The 18964-nt window shown below is 33.0% G+C and overlaps 1 protein-coding gene across 1 annotated transcript in view; it reads left to right on the forward strand.

Moving 5' to 3' along the window:
* The window catches only part of LOC140159504 (scavenger receptor cysteine-rich domain-containing protein DMBT1-like), a 68519-nt gene that overhangs the window by 11783 nt on the left and 37772 nt on the right, over positions 1 to 18964 (forward strand). Inside the window, exons 9-14 of the mRNA XM_072182993.1 lie at positions 2363 to 2401; positions 6911 to 7056; positions 8347 to 8499; positions 10924 to 11112; positions 11540 to 11674; positions 12025 to 12112. Coding sequence (XP_072039094.1) covers positions 2363 to 2401; positions 6911 to 7056; positions 8347 to 8499; positions 10924 to 11112; positions 11540 to 11674; positions 12025 to 12112 — 750 coding nt within the window. The remainder of the gene's footprint in view (positions 1 to 2362; positions 2402 to 6910; positions 7057 to 8346; positions 8500 to 10923; positions 11113 to 11539; positions 11675 to 12024; positions 12113 to 18964) is intronic.

The raw sequence follows: 18964 nt of genomic DNA on the forward strand, positions 1-18964 counted from the left end.
TGAATGATCGGATTGATTAATTAATACAGTCTGCGATTTCTGGTTGCTTTTTTACTTTTTATTTCACATCTATTTTTGTTGATTCCAAAAGGTTAATATTGAAGTTGGGTACAGGATGGGCTGGTAAGGTCAGAAGTTTAAGCTTTACTGACAATCATATGTCCAGGTTGATAGATTTTGTGGTAATTCTTGATAGTAATAGTATCTTACTTCTAAGGCTTCATTCTATTCTAGTATTTTATTAGTAGCCAGCAAACCAGAACTTGTGGTGAAAGACTAGAAGCAGGATATTTGAAAAGACTTCTTTATCTCCAAAATTGGCAAATATCCAATAGTATTTAAAGAAATCCACCGTAACGCCGACTTCCATTTTGCATTCTGCGGTTTAAAGTTATGAATGGTATGTACTGTTGAAATGGTACTGCATTGTAATTTATACACAGTAGCAATCACTTTTAAGTGAAACTGTAGACTCGGGCCATTTCTCAAGTTTAGGAGCCAAAATTTGAGCTAATTTGCAATGGAATTTTGGAAAGGTTGAAACCAGTAACGTTATCCATCTAATTGTCGGCTGCCTTTAGGTCTTTGTTCTATCTGTTTGCATTGACTAATTGATTAATGGGTCAAAGGTTAAAGAAAAATTATTTGAATAGCTAGCCAAGTTTGGATCCTGCACAGGATAGAAATAGATCAAGTAGCCATGTGGGCAAAAGGTCATCTGGAAATAGGTGGAGTAGTAATGTGGCCAAAAGGTCATCTTGTGACATGTGATGAAAGCACGGGATCAATGAAAAGTGTGGACGTGATCACCTTCCAGGATCTGTGACGAGATCCAATTCTGGTGGGTGTGAGCTTTAAGAACAAAATGCATTTCTGACACAGATCAGATAGACTTTTATGTCAATAATGATTTGTCAATTTAATTCTAATTCTAATTCAAACCTATACCTATAAGGTCATGGCTACATTCCATACTGCAGCAGCTTGTTATGAATGCAAATTTAGCCTGATGCAAGACATAATCCTATCAGTAGCAACTACATGTAGCATTCCTCAATTTTTGAAGTTAATAATCTCCGATTTACATTGATTTAAATTCTTTTTGATATTTATTGATATTATTATTACTAATTTACTTTTACTTCTAGCACAGTTGTGGTTTCATGTCGCTTGTACTTTACTACAGATAAACACACCTAAATTTTATGTGGTTTACTGGCATTGTGTTGAATATGAGTGTAAATGAACTTTCTGCATGTGAATTGTTGATTGTATAAATGATCTTAGAAAGTCTCTTCTTCTTTTTTCCAAAATCAGAATTTGTGTTTAAAATGGATGTAAAATTTTCATGTAAAAATGGAAGCTTGCAATAACATCAATTATGATACAGATCAATACTTGTTGCTTAGGCCAAACAAAAAAAAGGTTCATCTCAAAGCTTGCGCGCATTTGTAAAATCGCAAGATTTGGAAAAAAAAGAAATGCGGAAATTCCTTTTATTTCAAATTTTTTTAATAGTTTTTTCTAGAAAAATTCGGCCGAAAATCAGACATTTTTTTTCAAAATACCGTAAAAATACCAAGTCGGGAATAAAAAAATTTAAAAAAATCGCATTTCGCATTTGTTTTCAAATCACTCGTGAGCTTTGAGACAAACCTTTTTTTGTTTGGCCTTATCATCAGGCATTGTACTCATCAAATTTGTAATAATAAATTTCTGAATCATTATACTGCAAATTCAGTGTAAAACAATCCAATTTTTACACTGTAAATGCTTGTTGCTATATCTAGAATGTTTTGTGAATTTTCCAGTTTCATAATGCACTGACAGGGTATATATTCCTTTCAATTTTTGTTTTTGCTTGGATGAAAAGGTTACATTTTTTGCAATAAATAATATCAAATTTTTTTTTTAAATGTTGATATTATTCATTTAGAATTTGGAGCTTCATAGATCTCAAGTTCAAGTAAATTTTGTCTTTTTTTTTTTTTTTAAAAATGCCAAAAATGATATACAACAGGGCAATTCTACTCAAGTCAGTGCATAATGACCAACTTTTGTCTCACTAGTTCTACTAGTTTATTAGATATTGTATTATAGTCATCATGGTAATTTTAGGTGTTTTTGTATCTCTCTCTTTCTCCCTTATACTCGCATATCTCACTCACTTTTGATACTGCTCACTAACTTTACCCCGCTGGGTTGGTGGTGCTAATTTATAAAATCCTGGGTGCTGATGATGATCTGATGATGCTGACCATTTCTGCTTATCCTTCATGCTGTTGCTGATGATGTCACCTCCCCATTAATGCCATGGTGGTTTACTGCTCATGCTTTAAACATAACCATGCATATTCTATAGAGACTATGTGGGGTCCTATTAGACCAGAACTAACAAATGGTAAGTTTGCCTTCCAAAGTCTTTTATTTTATTCTTCCAATGGTGCCTTTTTTTTTTTTTTTTATGTATAAAAAAATTATAAAATGCAGTTCAGGTCAGATTAGATGATAAGGGAAATAAAAGATCTATGTCCATGCATCAAAATGCTAAAAAAGAAATTCAGGTCTAAAAGACAGTGTTAGATATTTAGTTAGTTATTCCTTGGTTAACATAGCTTATACCATTATGTTTTAATTCATTTTATTGCAAGATAACTCATCCTTTTGCATTAAGCTAATAAAGTCATGTTTGAAAATTAACCTCATTTACTAATTTCACAGTAACTTCATCTTCATATGAAGTAGTTGCGTTATTAAATTGGCAGGTTTTGTAGTTATATTTTGTTACAGTTTTTTTAATTTGTTTTTTACCTTTTTAATAAGTAGCTGAATATAAAATAAGAACTTCAATTATATTTAATATTTTTCCATTTATTGATTGAACTTCTTGCGTATAAAACTTTTGATGTACCAGTAATGCAATATAATAAATTGGCACTAAGCCAAAAAAATGGTAGGGTGGGAAATAGAGAAGAACATTTTTTATAACTTCCCCTTCATGATATTATTTTACACTAAAGTATGCTAGTGCCATCTCACTGGTTGGATTTCCTGTCTTCAGTAGATAGCACAACTAAAGTAGGGAATAGTGCATCCTTGATTACCCACTGTGACACTAACTTGGCCCAGGGCCCACTCCCACTATTACCGGTATGCCAGTCAATTGGCGGACTCAGTGCCAACCAGTCACACGTGATGGTATGTATTCTGTCTGACTACCGGTTATACTACTCTTGGCCTTTGTAAGAAGCATTTGAAGCATTGAAGACTAATACCATACTTAGCTATACTTGTAGCCTACATTATACTTTAGGCAGACTTATGATGATTAATGCCATCATGACAAGACAGCGTCCAGATTATTTATAGTTATAACCTTTGCGTGAAACTGGGGCACATTTATTTGTTTATTTATATATGTAAATTTGTTTCTTTAGTTATTTTCAATCCTGGTTTCAATCTTGTCCTAGTAAATACTGGCCAAAATATGTGGGCAACTGTTTAATTGCTTAGCAAAAGTTTGTTCACCTCCAGTTCACATCAATAAGTTCTGCGGTTTGGTCAGTCAAGCACACTTGGCGCGAATCATATTTTCCAATGTTTGTAAACACAAAAAAGGCGGGAAATTTGCCCTCAAAACACACACACATCCACGCATGGTGGCAAGGTGAAAAACCCTGGCCAGACACCTACTCCATGGGTAATCATTAATCGTTTTGTTTTCATTTATTATTACTAATAATACCACATGCCATTGGCGTAAGACAGGTTCTTTGTTTGAGCTTAATGTTATAGAAGTACTTCTTTATAGTCAGGTTCATTGGTGAGGGTTATTCCCAGCTCACTGTAGGCTAGACAACCAATATTTATATGGTTATCCACACATCCTTTAAGGGGACATGGTTCTTAGAAGATGGTAACTTTCGGTTTCCAAAAATGTGGCCAGCCAGCAGGTGGAAGTACTTTTAATTCACCAGCATGTTTTTCTATTTATTTTGATTAATTTAATTTAATTTTAGTTTTAATTGTATTGAAACTTCACAATAAAATCAATAGAAATAAAATTCTTGAAAAGATTAGGCATATTAACCAATTTAATTTAACATACCCAGGTGTTTAACTTCGTGATAATTTTTTGATTTGTCATTATGATCATGCAATTTTCATAGCATGCGCTATTGCCCACACATCATTTATCATATGTAATATAGGTTTTGATCAAAAAAGGTATGTTAAGTGACTGTCCAATATATTTCTTTGTATTGCTGGACAATAACTTGGTACATAGTGACACTGAGTGCTAGAGGAAGTACTTTAATCACGTATTGTCAATAAGTAAGACATTCATGTGGTTAGATGTCTTTTGGCTAAGTTTGTGCAGAACAAAAGTGTGGGTGATGCAATGAGAATGGCATATGCCTGATCTCTGGTTATTCTTGGGGGCATTGACCTGTACAGAAGGAACTAAATGTATTCTACCAATCATTTTTCAATCATAAGTAAATGAAGTAAACTTAAATTAATGGAGTTAATACAATATGAAACAAACTAACTTAAATAATAGAGTTACTTTTAAAAGCAACAATAATTAACATATAATCAAGACTTTGTTATTTGTTATTACATTTGTATCTGTTGTACTACTGTTGTTAATCAAACAGATGATAAAATTATTTACGAGCATAGCGAGCCAAAAAATAGAGGTTTTTTATGCCTTTTTGGCCATAAAAGGTCAAAATTTTAAAAAAGAGTCCAGATTTTCAAAATCTGCCCACTCCCATATAAACCCTGGTACGCCGCCGGGCCTGATGTAAATTGTCCAATTTTTATACCTTGAAATACAAACATTACAATTGTTCAAACTGCTTCTCTTTCAACATAAAATTTTAGCGCAAAAACAAGACAAATCAACCAAACGGAAATGTTGGATCATGTCCAAACAGGGCCAAATTTGTGTAGGCCAGGGGGTGGGCCTAAACATTTCCCGCTAAATCACAGTGGTTATGTAGTTCAATATAATACGATTAAATATTCAATGATATCTATAATGTAAGGTGACCAATTTATTGATAAAGTAGTAGACAATCAATATAATCATCAGTCTAGAGAAACTACATAGTTTACATTTTGGACTTTTGTTATTTTGCAATTTGTGAATAATCTTTTATTTATCAAACAAATTGGTTCTAATAACTGAAATAATACAAATCAGTATGAGTGTATTATGGAAATGAGTTCTGAAAAAGTTGTAATTTTTTAGAACTTAAATAAAAGAATAATGCATGCACCTTTTCTATCCATGTGTGGGCTTAAACAACAAAGTTTAATTGTAATGTTTGACATAAGATATTCATCATTTTAGTAGAACATTTCAACAAGAAATCCTGAGGCAACATAATTGTAAACAAAGTGAAAGAAGAAAAACTTTTTTTTAAATTCCTTAGAGCAAGGCATACTACATTTCCAATGAATAACTAATTCCAGTCGGATCAAGTTATAAAGCTCTTACTGGCGTCTGTTTAAAAATACCACAGATTCCATCTCAAAAAAGACCCAGGAAAAAACTTGGATCTCAAAATTTGTTTTGTATTCTGTTTTACAAAATATGTAGCACTGACAAGTTTAAGCCAAGTATTAAAATAATTTATCAAAATGTAACTCAATTTAAAATATAACCCAGCGATGCCGGTTTTTAGACATTTTGAAATTGTTTGATTTCAATCAATTGTGTTCATCGCTTCCTGTTCAAAGGTACATGAAAAGAAACATTTTTAGGATATTTTTCAAATATTTCAGGACTTTCCGATTCACTGACCGGCATATGTAAATGTGCTATTCCAGTCGAAATCCATACACCCCTATGAAAGACATGACCTTAAAATCTTCCACACAGGGAGTGTGAATTTCAAAGGAGCTTACCTGAATGGGTGACTCCATTTGAAATTCACACTCCCTGTGTGGGAAATTAAGGTCATGTCTTCCACGGGGGTGTATGGATTTCAACTGGAATAGCCCAATTGGATTGTTGTTAAAAATAGTAGTAAATATTAGCTTTGGATAATCAATAGTCTTTAATCAATAGAGTCTGGCTGATAGTCTTTAATCAATAGAGTCTGGCTGATAAAAAGTACTAGTAACCCAGGGTTAGGGGAAAAATGATATACCTGTCTGACTGAGATCCATACAGTCATCGAAAAGGTTGCTCATTAAAAGCTTTTACGTGATATAACAATTTTAGAAGTTGTAGGCGCTGTTACTAACTAAATTGCAGGTGAGAATTTCATATAAAATAGTAATAGATGTAAAAGACTTTAAAAAAGTTAAAGCACCGGGGTACAATACAGCTTCTAATGTTAGTGTTTGCATTATTTTGCAAGGAGAGGTAAAACTACATTGCATATTGGTATTAGTTTCAGTATAATACACCTGTGGGGAAAGTTGCCAGCTAGGCTTTCATGTTGATACCTTGAAATGTGCTATACAATATGTGACAGGTGAAACGCAGAGAAAGAAATAGGTAAATAGGGTATTTAGGGGATGATTGGTGGAGCAGGCTAGACGATGGATATTATTCTTACATGTAATATGACTCTATTGTAAATGTAGAAATATATTTTGTTATAATAGCTGTTGAGTCGTGTTTCAAATACTGATGTAGGGGGAACATTTTCAAGCTGTGCATGTTTGAAACATTGGCTTTCCTCACTTCTTGTTGTATGATCTACAGTAGATAGCTAGACCTAGTAGTAGTGCATGTGTTCTGTTTGATTTGGGAAGAATATTGTTGCAGCAAACAGATTCGGGGAACATATATGATCGTAATTTGAAAACAAGTGCGATTCTATTTTGTTGTCGAGAGTGGACATTTCATGTTTTTATTTAGCAAGTCGCTATGTGTTGTTCTTATCAGGTGCAACAGGAAAGTGCCTGGATGATTGCGGTACGGGCTACTACCTCAAAGATGACTACAATTGCATGTCATGTGCTGCACAATGTTTGAGCTGTAACGACAGCCCCGACCAATGTACGGCATGTAAACCGCCATATTTTCTACAGGTAAGGATCGAGACATATTCAGAGATAATGTTAAGTTTCATTTGTCTAATCACAGATACTTAAACACATGTGTTTAAGTATCTGTGGTATAATGTGGTCTAGGCAAACACGGTCTTTAATATTTTAACTTTCCCCACTCGGATGTCGACTGCAGATGATAAGTTTCAATTTTTATAAAAGTTTTAAAAATTTCAGAATTGTGAATTTTCATAACCATATTTGGAATCAGCATGTAAAATGCATTAAAATGAGTACATCTAGTATTCGTTCAGTGGTTCTTAAGATAGCTCTTGATATTTTATCTCAAAACTCAAACTTTTATATTGAAGCCAATGACCATCACGCAGAGCATTAAGGTTCATTTCTAAGGAAACATTAATAGGAAAGTATGCTTGTTTGGTACTTGTCCATGTACATCTTCCTGTCCAGCTTTTGATTCTTTGTTGCTAATGTTAGCCAGCTTTTGATTCTTTGTTCTATTTTCTTGATAAAACTAATCAGTGCCACTTCCTTTTTGTTTGATGAAATATGTATTTGGTTAAAAGTGAAATAAGGACATCCAGGTTTGTATGGGAAACCAAACCACTTCCTGGAATGAGAAATCCATGGGATATCAATTTGCTTTCAGTGTGTTATTAACCCAGATTTCTCTTAAAACCATATTTACCATTAGACCTTATACATTACATATGTACTAATTGTGGGTTTGTGGTGAAAGTGAAATTTTTTCTTTGTTTACTTGTTGAAGAGTTTTAAAGGGACAATCAAAGCTCCAGTAATTCCAAATTATTCCACACACATCATGCATATGTGTCATGTTTTTGCTCTTTCAGAATATCTACCAATGTAGTAGGGAACCCTACAATGAATATTAAAGTTAGCCACTGCATTATGTCAAAAGAGACAAATCTGAATTTTTGCGATTTCTGAATATTAATGAGCTTATTTGCATATTGCATATTCTTTTTATTTACAAACCTTTGTTATTTACATACCTTTGTGTGGGTGCCACCTTAATTACGAATAGCATAATTCTAGTTTATACCCGTGGATAAGCAATTCTGTGCAAATTCAATAGGGGACGCCATCTCAAAGACTAGCGTAAACTTTCGGTTTTCTCCATAATTTTGGTGATATTTTTTATTGTAAGTGTAGGCTTTATTTTCACAATTTATCAAGGACTTCAGAAAAAAAGTGTCAAGATTTTTTTTGGTCTTTGATGGATCTCTGAAAGTCCCTTTAATTTCAATATTGCTCACACTATTATTATAATTTTCTTTGTTATTGTAGGGTAACCAATGTATAGACCAATGTGCCCCTCTAGAGTACGGCAATACCCTCACACGCCGATGTGAACCATGCGATCTGAATCAATGTGCCCGCTGTGCCGATGGAGAGTCCAATAACAACTGTACCCAATGTGCCGCAGGGACATATCTTAAGGTAGGTTGACTTCCTTGAATCACCCCCATATGAATGTTTGCTTTATGATAACATACCTCAAATGAGAACATAATTGGTAGATTTCTCACAGAAAATGTAATTTTTTTTTAAAGGAAATATTAAAGTATGGCACCCACAGTGAGTTCAGCTCATTACCCATTCGGTCATGTTTCATAATTGTTTGTAAAAGAAACATAAGTCAAGGTTACTTTTGAAGGTAAAAATATTAAAGTGCAACAAACTTGCAACTTGACATTGTTTAAAGTTAATTTAAAAGTAACTATATACATTATGTCAATAAAAGCCAAAACCCCAAGTGTTTTTGTAAGGCCTAAAAAAAATTGTTTGATTGGCGTAACATGAAAAAAAATTAGGGTAGGTCGGTCGGCAATTTTTTTTTTACACACATGTTAAGCTGTAAATTGTGTAAATTTGAACTTTGCATTTTTTTTTTTTAGTTTTCAATTTTTTTTTTTTTTTTTTAATTTAAAATTTTTTTGCAAAAATATAAGAAAAAAACTCTTGGGTCGGGCCTGTTTTTAGGGTCGGTCACGTTACGCCAATCAAACAATTTTTTTAGGCAATTACTCTATAAGTTTGTTTTTCCTCTATATAAAGTAGAGAAATAAATGATTGTATATCTGACTAAAATTTAAACTATAATATTATGTGTATAAATAAATTCAAGTAGGTCAAGATTTATTTTTTAAATATATGTGAACTTTTCTTAACCTATTTACTGCTGTGAAATAATTTGACTAACCCAGTTATAGATTAACAGCGGGATACTATCATAATTAAGTTTGCTACTGCCCTGTATCTGATATGTTATTTCTCTTTACCAGGATATGCTTTGCCTCATATTGAAACTTAATCCAAATAGGTGACCATGATGTCAAGTTATATACATAGTTAAACAAATGATTGGACACAAATAATATTATGATATTTTCACCATGATATACTTTACAGTTTCAATTCCCATAATGTCAATTATGGCATTGGTTAATTGGGACATAATATCATCAGCTTTGTTTTTATTAAAAACAGAAACTTTATAATATGCTTATATGCTTTCCCTGATCTATCCCTAAATAATTACCACTGAGAATTCAATTGTAGCAATATTCTAACACTATTCATGTTTCCTAAACAGCACAATTAAGATACGAACAGCGGTCATTAACTTCTGTTCCCACGCTCTTGTGATGTAACGATTATGGTACAAACAGTTAGTGTGAATAGTGTCAGAGGCTACCTTGCCCGGTAACCACCCTGCTGAGTGCCGGTTATGCAGAAGTTATTACGTAGATTTGTTTTCAAATCAATGTTACTCCACACCTATCAATGGAATGTCAGTATATAGCACAGACTATAGTCTTGTACCTTGGTACTGAGCACCCCTTTGTTTTGTTTGGATATGAACTCACTCATGCAGATAAATTAACAGTTTGCTGACGTAATACAAGCAATTATTGTGTTCCCATGTTGCCTTCTGTGGTAGCGTGGAATGCACTTGAGTTCCAAACTACCGTGTGATCGATAACACATGCGTATGTTCACGAGCTGATTTATTTTATAAATTTAGATGTTATCACCAGATGCTGCACTCCAAACAATTGATTTATTTTTGGTGGACGTCTGGTTTACAAATTCAAATATATTCCATTGTCAACTTAAAGAAAATCTAAAAGGAGGCAATTGTTCTGTGTTACACAGCCAGTCTTATGTTGCATAGTTGTGCACACAGTTTTCTGAGAAAAGAAACCTTTCTTTCTTTTCCCATTGGCCTTGAGTATAGGGACAAAATATAGTTTAAACTATAGTATAGCCATAATTATTGATATGTGACAGTTGAAATGATTGATATTTTAATTATAAGAACCAGGTAAAAATGTGTTCATGTACTTTACTTTAGTCTTTGTGTGTATGAAATGATTGATAGGGATATTATAATGCTACTTGATGAAGTACTAGTATGTGCCATTAGCCTTAGGTAGCTGCAATATTACAGCCTGGTCATGGTACTTAAAACCAAAACAAAACAAACAAACAAGCAGATCTTCGCTATATAAACATTACTTTGATCAATTTTTTTTCTTTGAAATTTTCACATGTAAAAACATGTTTTGATTTTTTGTAAATACCTGATAGGATTATGCATATGTGTAGCTTCCAATGGTCTTTTTTGACTTGGTCATGGGATATATTAGTTCTTGGAATAAAAATAATAAATTTCAATCAAAAAAATTAAATTTAAAAAAATCAAATTTTTTTATTTAAAAACAAAACAAAAAAAACGTCAACCCTGGTTTTTATCACATTGTATCATACTACCAGAAGATTCTAAAAATTGGAAGAAAAAAATCTTTATGTAAAAATGAGAATTATTAACAAAAGATAAAAAACATGTTCTTTAAACAGGGAGCAACATGTGTAGCTGTTTGTGGGCCTGACATGTACCGTCAGAATGAGACTTGTGTTCCTGAATGCGACGCTGGTCTATACGGCAATCCAGTAACATTCCTCTGCCAAGCATGCCCTTCATCTTGCTATGGTTGTGCCTTTGATGCGATGTCAAGACTGCAGTGCACAAGCTGTGTGGTTCCAAAGGTAAGAAATCATCATCAAGACTTTTGTTTTAAAAATAAAGGTTTAGTTTGCACTATTTGATTTGAGACTTGGCGCAAGTGTTCTGCTATTTTCAGTAGACAGCGCGAAAGCTCTTAGCACCATTTAATGTTAAACTTGGCAAAAGTGTTCTATCTTCAGTAGATAGCAACAAAGCTCATAACACCATTTAATGTTAAACTCGGCGAAAGTGTTCTGCTATCTTCAGTAGACAGCAATAAAGCTCATATAGCACCATCTAATGTTAAACTTGGCAAAAGTGTTCTGCTATATTCTTCAGTAGACAGCAAGAAACCTCATAGCACCATTTAATGTTAAACTTGGCGAAAGTGTTCCACTATCTTCAGTAGACAGCAAAAAAAAATCTTATAACACCATTTAATGTTTGCTTGTAAACTTCGTTTGACAGATCTTCAGTAATGGTCAATGTCTGGATAGCTGCCCACCAGAAACATATTCTGCCTTAGTGGAATCCTCAAATCTGCCATCAAATTCTGAACTGAGACTAGTTGGAGGCAATAATCAACTGGAAGGAAGACTAGAGGTATGAGAATGAATATATACATTGCAAACCTTATTATGAAGTCAAGGTGTATAACATGTAATTCTTTAACAGCTTACAATAAAGCTAGCTTTAACAATAAATCTGTGTGTGGGTGTCAAGATGACATTTAAGTCTGAAAATACTCCATGTTCATATGCTTCTGAGAATCCATTGGAAATGAGATTTTGTATTAAAATTTGCTACATATATTGGTTATCATCATTGTTTTGGTTCAACCTGTTTTAAAAAATAGCACTATAACGTATTTGAAACTTGCACCATTGGTGAGATAAGCAGCTCGTAAGCTATTTTTGTATTGACTTAGTTCTACTCCTCTTTCTATTATATAGGTTTTCCACGCCAATCAATGGGGCACAATATGCAATGATTTCTGGGATATGGATGCAGCTCATGTTGCTTGCCAGGAACTCAACCTCGGTAAGTTTTCTTTTCAATTTGAATCTTTTCATTTAACTTTGTTTTGTAATTTCTTTTATACCCAAAGAATTGGTAGTTTTTGGTTACTATTTACAAAGTGGTCCAACTTATCGATGTATTTGTCCACATATAGTCAATGGTTGATTGTGTTTATTTCATGAAATCAAAAGGTTTTTTCTTGTTCAATTGTCTATGTATGTTGGTGGACAATATAAATCATACATTTTAGTAAAATTTCCTTAAATGGCATTGTTTAAGATGAACTGTAATTTATTTTAAGCATAATTTAGTTTTACAACTGTAAAATGTAAACAGCATTTTTTCGAAGAAGGATATCATAGCTTGAGGGGCAAATTCAGAGAAAGACAAGTTAATAAATTATCTTTGATACCTGAATGACACTTTGATGGACACTACAATTGACTTTTAATAATATAATGCTATATATAACCATGTTATATTCCCATGGTGTTTACTTTATATTGGCTTATGTGTGCTACGTGAGATCTAGATCGCTTCAAGCATGCTCAGTGTACAAAATTAACTTTGCTTTTGCACACACAGTCAAGAAAGTATAAATGCAGTAATAAGTTTATAAAGTATATCTACGAGTCCTGATGAAATCAGAGACATCTCACAAAATGATGGACACTATAATTGACTTTTAATAATACAATGCTATATATAACCATGTTATATTCCCATGATGTTTACTTCTTATTGGCTTATGTGTGCTACGTGAGATCCAGATCGCTTCAAGCATGCTCAATGTGCAAAATTAACTTTGCTTTTGCACACACAGTCAAGAAAGTATAAATGCAGTAATAAGTTTATAAAGTATTTCTACGAGTCCTGATGAAATCAGAGACATCTCACAAAATGATGGACACTGTAATTTACTTTTAATAATACAATGCTATATATAACCATGTTATATTCCCATGGTGTTTACTTCTTATTGGCTTATGTGTGCTACGTGAGATCTCGATCGCTTTTGCAGAAAAGCGAATGGCAAGCATCCTCAGTGTGCAAAAATAGCTTAGGTTTTGCACACATGATCAAGAAAGTGTACATGCAGTAATAAGTTGAAGTATTTCTACAAGTCCTGATGAAATCAGAGACACATCAGACACAAGCTTGACATAATATAACATAACGACCACTCACATTACCACTCACACAGGGACTGGCTCCACTAGTATTGTGATAATCGATGGTGTACTTGTAGAAATATTATATAACTTATTATGCTTTCCTGTCAAGAAACCTATCTACTAATTTGTATAAATAATTTTTGTAATGATTTAGCCCGTAATACTATTAGACGTCAAGTGCCTTTACTGTGGAATTCGATAAGCCCAAGTATCCAAAGTTCATGTACTCTCCTAAGTTTTAAAAATATGTATAAAAGTGACTCCTGTTATGAATAACTTAGTCACTTTCTGTAAAAACTTATACTAAAATTTATTATTATGTTAAAATAGTAATTTGTTATGGCCATTGCCAACATTGTCTGGGTCTTGTGTCTTGTCCGGTCTTTGTCTCATATGTTCTTAATCGTATTTGATCATGATTTGTCCTAACTGTAGAACTTTTGTAGGGTGCCCAAAATTTTACGAGGTTGCTCTGTTTGGCCTCCCACCACATGACTTTGTTTTCATTTATTTATATTGTTGCTTTAGTGGTAAATAAATAAATAAATTTATAAATTCAGCTTTAGGAATTTATGAGATCAAATCTAATTCAACATCTTAGTTCTTCAGATTTTATCTTCTGTTTACAACAAATTTATACATTTTCAGAGGTATCAATGTTGTTTTTACGATGGAATAAAGATTTGTATCAAATTCGAGGTTGTTACTTTTTTATGCCACGAGCAAAAAAACCCTTTCATATTGGCCTGTAGAGAAAATAAATATAATGAGTTCACATCATTTTATCAAATCAAATCAAGCAAAAGTCTCCTGAATATGAAAAAGAATACGGTACCTTATAATAAGAGCTTGCTTTGATTCTGGAACTATCTTCAGTAGATAGCAACTGAGACTTGTGTGTAAGTGATGATTCATCCCAGGATTCATCATATTATTATTGTCTATTTCCCCACTTCATGACTCTGAAAATGTGCTATAGATGTAATGTTTTTGTTTTAAAAGTATTTTAATGTTCTGTTGATGAATTTACATATAGTTGCACGATCCTAAAAATAGATATTTTATTGCAATTGTTTTAAAATGATTTTGCAGTATTTTTTGACTTCTGGTTTCAAATGGTAAGATTTGCATGTAGAATACCCAACATAAGCCAGGTGTTATTACTTTATTTGTGCCTACCAGCATTTCCATTTTCTATTATTCAACACTTCCGTAAATTTCACCTAGTATAATTTCCACATCTTGTAAGTCTAAGTGGTTGATTAATAATGTTCCGATGCAGAGTGATGAATGTCGTCCATTTCAACGCTTAAAAATCCTGCACATTGCACGTAGCTGTAGTATTTTAAGTTATGTTAATGAGCACATGAATGTTTCCCACTCGATCAAAAATGAGCTAGATAGAACCAGTCGGTGGCCAGACTGCATACCACAGAAGATAGCTTACCCTTCCCAGAATCCTTTGCAACATGATTATCACCTCATTTTATCAAATGACGCTCCCATTAATTTGGTTCCCTTTATTTTCATTTTGGGTTGATAGTCAAGAAAAAAACATATTTTGCAAGATCTGGATATATGCTCCTCTGTTCATTGAGGGAAATTTGGCCACTATTGACTATATTGCACTTGATAGAAAATCAGTACAGGTACAGGGAGAAATGCATTGTGGGAAGTGTAAGATATCTTCTCTGACTGCGTACTACGCTTTAATATTGGCATCGTGCCAAGTATGCGTAAATGTAGTGCTTCATTATAACATTGAACAGACTGAAGACATACACCAGACAGAACTGGCCTTGGGGCATGGGTATCAAAACATTGTATTATTCAATACCTACTATCAAGATTTTATATAGTCTCAAGTACAGAGGTTCCGTTCTGCTGGCCGCTCTAATATTTAGTTCCGATGTTTAGTGGTATTATAAGAAAGGTGGAGTTTTGGTTATGATTTCTCAACTGAAACTTTATTAATTATGACTTCTTACGAAAATGAGATTGTGATTATGATCAATAGTGATGATATGTATCCATTTCTTTATTTTCATGAGGTCATGAGAAATAAAGTATTCCTTCTAATATATGATTCCACCAACCTGGAAAAATTGATCTTTTGGTGTTTAAATCCCACTTTAAAAATCCCACTTTTTTAAAATCCCACTTTTTTAAAATCCCACTTTTTTAAAATCCCACTTTTTTTAAATCCCACTTTTTCAAATCCCACTTTTTCAAATCCCACTTTTTCAAATCCCACTTTTTCAAATCCCACTTTTTCAAATCCCACTTTTTCAAATCCCACTTTTTAAAAATCCCACTTTTTAAAAATCCCACTTTATTTGTTGAATAGGCTTCAGTATGTTAGAACTGCAGCATATCTTTGTTGTTTTGTTGCTTCAGCATGTAAACATCAATTAATAGATATTTCATTATTCTAATTGCACAATTATAAATAAATTATATCTGAAAAACCATGCCAGACAATGATCAATTCAATTATCAATCAAATTACATTTGATCAGTTTACCATTGAAGCATCAATGTCTTTTATGGGTAGTTAATTAAAACTATAGTCTTACTATTTTCCCTTGTGGTAAATTTCATCACATAAATACTATTAAAGCACATAGAGAGAAGAGAGATAAAGCATAGACCCTGAATTCTTTTTGCAGGGTCTATGGATAAAAGGTGATATAACTCATTAGCAGCTTGTCAACATCATAACTATGCCTCAAGTTTCATCATCCTATCATAGCTTGCATCTCATTTGTCTGTCTGTCTGTCATTGTCTGACATTTTCAAAAGTTAATAATACACAAGCCACAAGGTATGATATGTCTGTAGATATATATTATGCGGCTGGGGTTGAAGTGTCTGTTTTTATTCCAAAAGCTACCGATTTAATTGATCATTGCAGCTTTTCTTTTTCAAGCTATAAAAGGTTTTAGTTTTAAGCCTCATTTAAACAGGAAATACGGACTCTGATTAAAGTATTATGGGTTAAATCATCAGACTGCGATACTAATTCACCGCAATCTTCTTAAGATTTGATTATTTTTGTTACAGTTCCTAAATACATAATGTAGTCTATTTACTTGCTCTGTTAATTGCTTGATGAAGTTGTCTAGCTGCAGTGTCTTGCCCACCGAGGGAGTGACATATTTAGGTTAGTTGAATCGGTATGTGCAGGTTTAAAGAGGAAAAAAGATGGAGAGAAGCAAGAAGATGGTGTAGAGAGAGAGAGGGGCAAAAGAGGAGGGGAGAGAGAAGGGTAGGCATGAATTAAAAGAAGATAGATGAAGAGGAGATATGGGACCGCCATGGATGGGGGAGAGGAGTGACAAGACACAGGCAAATAAGAAATGCTATCTACTGAAGATAGTAAAATTTAATTAATTAGATTATATCCTGTATTATTCTAATTAACGAAGTATTCATTACTATTATGCAGCAAACCACTACTTCCTAATTTTACAAACACTGATATAATATTCAAGTTTGTAAGTGGAATTATCGATAAATATGCAGTGTGGGTGATGAAGAGAATTAGATTATTAGTGAACACCTTCAACTGATGATGTCAAGACTATAGTGTATCAATAATTGCTTGCTTCATTAAAATTGCTTGCTTCATCATAATTGCGATAAGAGGATTTTTGTTAAGTAAATTCAATCCGTTATGTGTCTTACATGATTGAAGTTGATTTTATTTATAATCCTGAATAAAGAAGAGGCGTAAAGGATTTGGATTTCCAAAAAATACCTTTTTTATTTGTTTTGTAATTTCAGTGTACTAATTAATAGCAGATTTAGAAAGTTTACCTATCTGGGTTTATTATGCGTTTTTCTGAAAGGTTATATAGATCTAAGGGAACGGGATGGTAACTTTCTTAAGATATTCAATAAGCATCAATTCTACTTGGAAAGTGGACACAACCTACCAATTTTCAGCTTTAAGCTGAAGGTTTAGCGAGTGTCTGTGACATCATCTAAATGATGACGTAGAGCGTTGTAAAACCACTTTAAACCTATTAGTATCCCACTGTGTAGGGAAGATTGGACGATGGAAGTCTCATAAGACATACACATGACCAAGATGACCAGCATTTAATACCTTATCAAAATACCGCACATTACTGAATGTGTTGTACATATCGTCGTCTGCATCCCATATTGTTGTATCTCAAAAGGCTGCCCTTTGTGATTTTTTTATTTATCATCTAATTGTGATGAGATACACTGTAAAATTAACTTTTTATATTATATTTTGTATTATTATCATAATATTAAAATATCATGTCCATTCTTAAAAGAAAGAAACTGCTGAAATATAAAAATAATAATATGAAATACAACATTGATAGTAAAAGTCACACAAGGCAGCCTTTTGAGATGCGACAGTATGTGATGCAGACGACAGTATGTTACCCATCACATACACTGAGTTCATGATGGATGAGACATTTTGAATACATTGTGTATTGTTGACATAAGCACAGATGATATTTAGATGTCATGATGATATAGCCATCATGATTCGATTTTTGATTATGATGACCAACAAATGTTTTGAAACATCAGAAATGTAAACCCAAGGTTGCTGAAACTATAGGTATATTGAAATCGTACTTTCTGCATCGTCATTCTAGGACAGCCTATCCAAATATCTCACATGAGAATTTTCTTAATTTAGTATGGTGTGAAATTATATTGAGTTTTTCATTTGGTCTTGACAAATGAACTCAAAATAGCAGAACATAAATGTATTATTGCTTGAATGATTCAGCAGTAATGCTTCTTCATGGTAGAATAGAACTTTGGTAAACATGTAATTTTTGATACATCACAATCACATCAGTCACGTACGTTGCTACATGTGCACCATAGGATATAATTTGTTTCATTGTCCAACTCAGTTAAAGACAATATTTTTATAAGAAACCTACGGCAAGTTTGGTGGAAAATTTAGTATGTGAAAACTTTTGCAGATTTCAATCTCACACATTCTATGATATAAGACGAAAATAACTTAGATAAAAACAGCCAAGTACAAATCGATAGCGCACATATCCAAGGTCGATTCTGCTACTGTTACCTTGAGTTCTTACAAATAATATTATTAATGCTAAAATAAGCATCACATAATGTAAAGCCTCACGTATACCACGTCTGTGGAAAATGTATGGAAGTATTTACAGACATATTGGAATTTGTTAGCTATTAGTGGAGCCTAACTACATAACGATCAATATGTTTATTAGAAACATGAGGGATGGACTAACATACAGACAAACATATAGACAAACATGCAGATTAATGGTCACACAGTCATGCTGCAAAACAATATGATTTCATATGTAATTTTATTTTGATGCCAAATACAGCTACAAAAGCATTTTGCATGTGCAGCCCTCTTAAAATCCACATAGATGTATTTTCTGAGTTACATTGTAAAGCACAAAGTTTTAGGCCTGTGGTTGAAGACTAGCTGTTGAAAATAATGGGCCTCAAAAGAAACAATTTTGAAGAAACGACAAAAAAAAAGGAAGAATTCTTGTGTAAAAAATCAAAAGCATTCCAGCCTCAAAGCGCCAACCAGTCCACTTTTACCGACATGATTGGGATTGATGTTATTGTTGTTGTTTTACAAGATTCACATTTTCTTTTGAATGCACCTCAAAAGTGTGTCTTCACAATGGCC

The sequence above is a fragment of the Amphiura filiformis genome, chromosome 8 (assembly GCF_039555335.1).
Source record: "Amphiura filiformis chromosome 8, Afil_fr2py, whole genome shotgun sequence".
NCBI classification, from domain to species: domain Eukaryota; kingdom Metazoa; phylum Echinodermata; class Ophiuroidea; order Amphilepidida; family Amphiuridae; genus Amphiura; species Amphiura filiformis.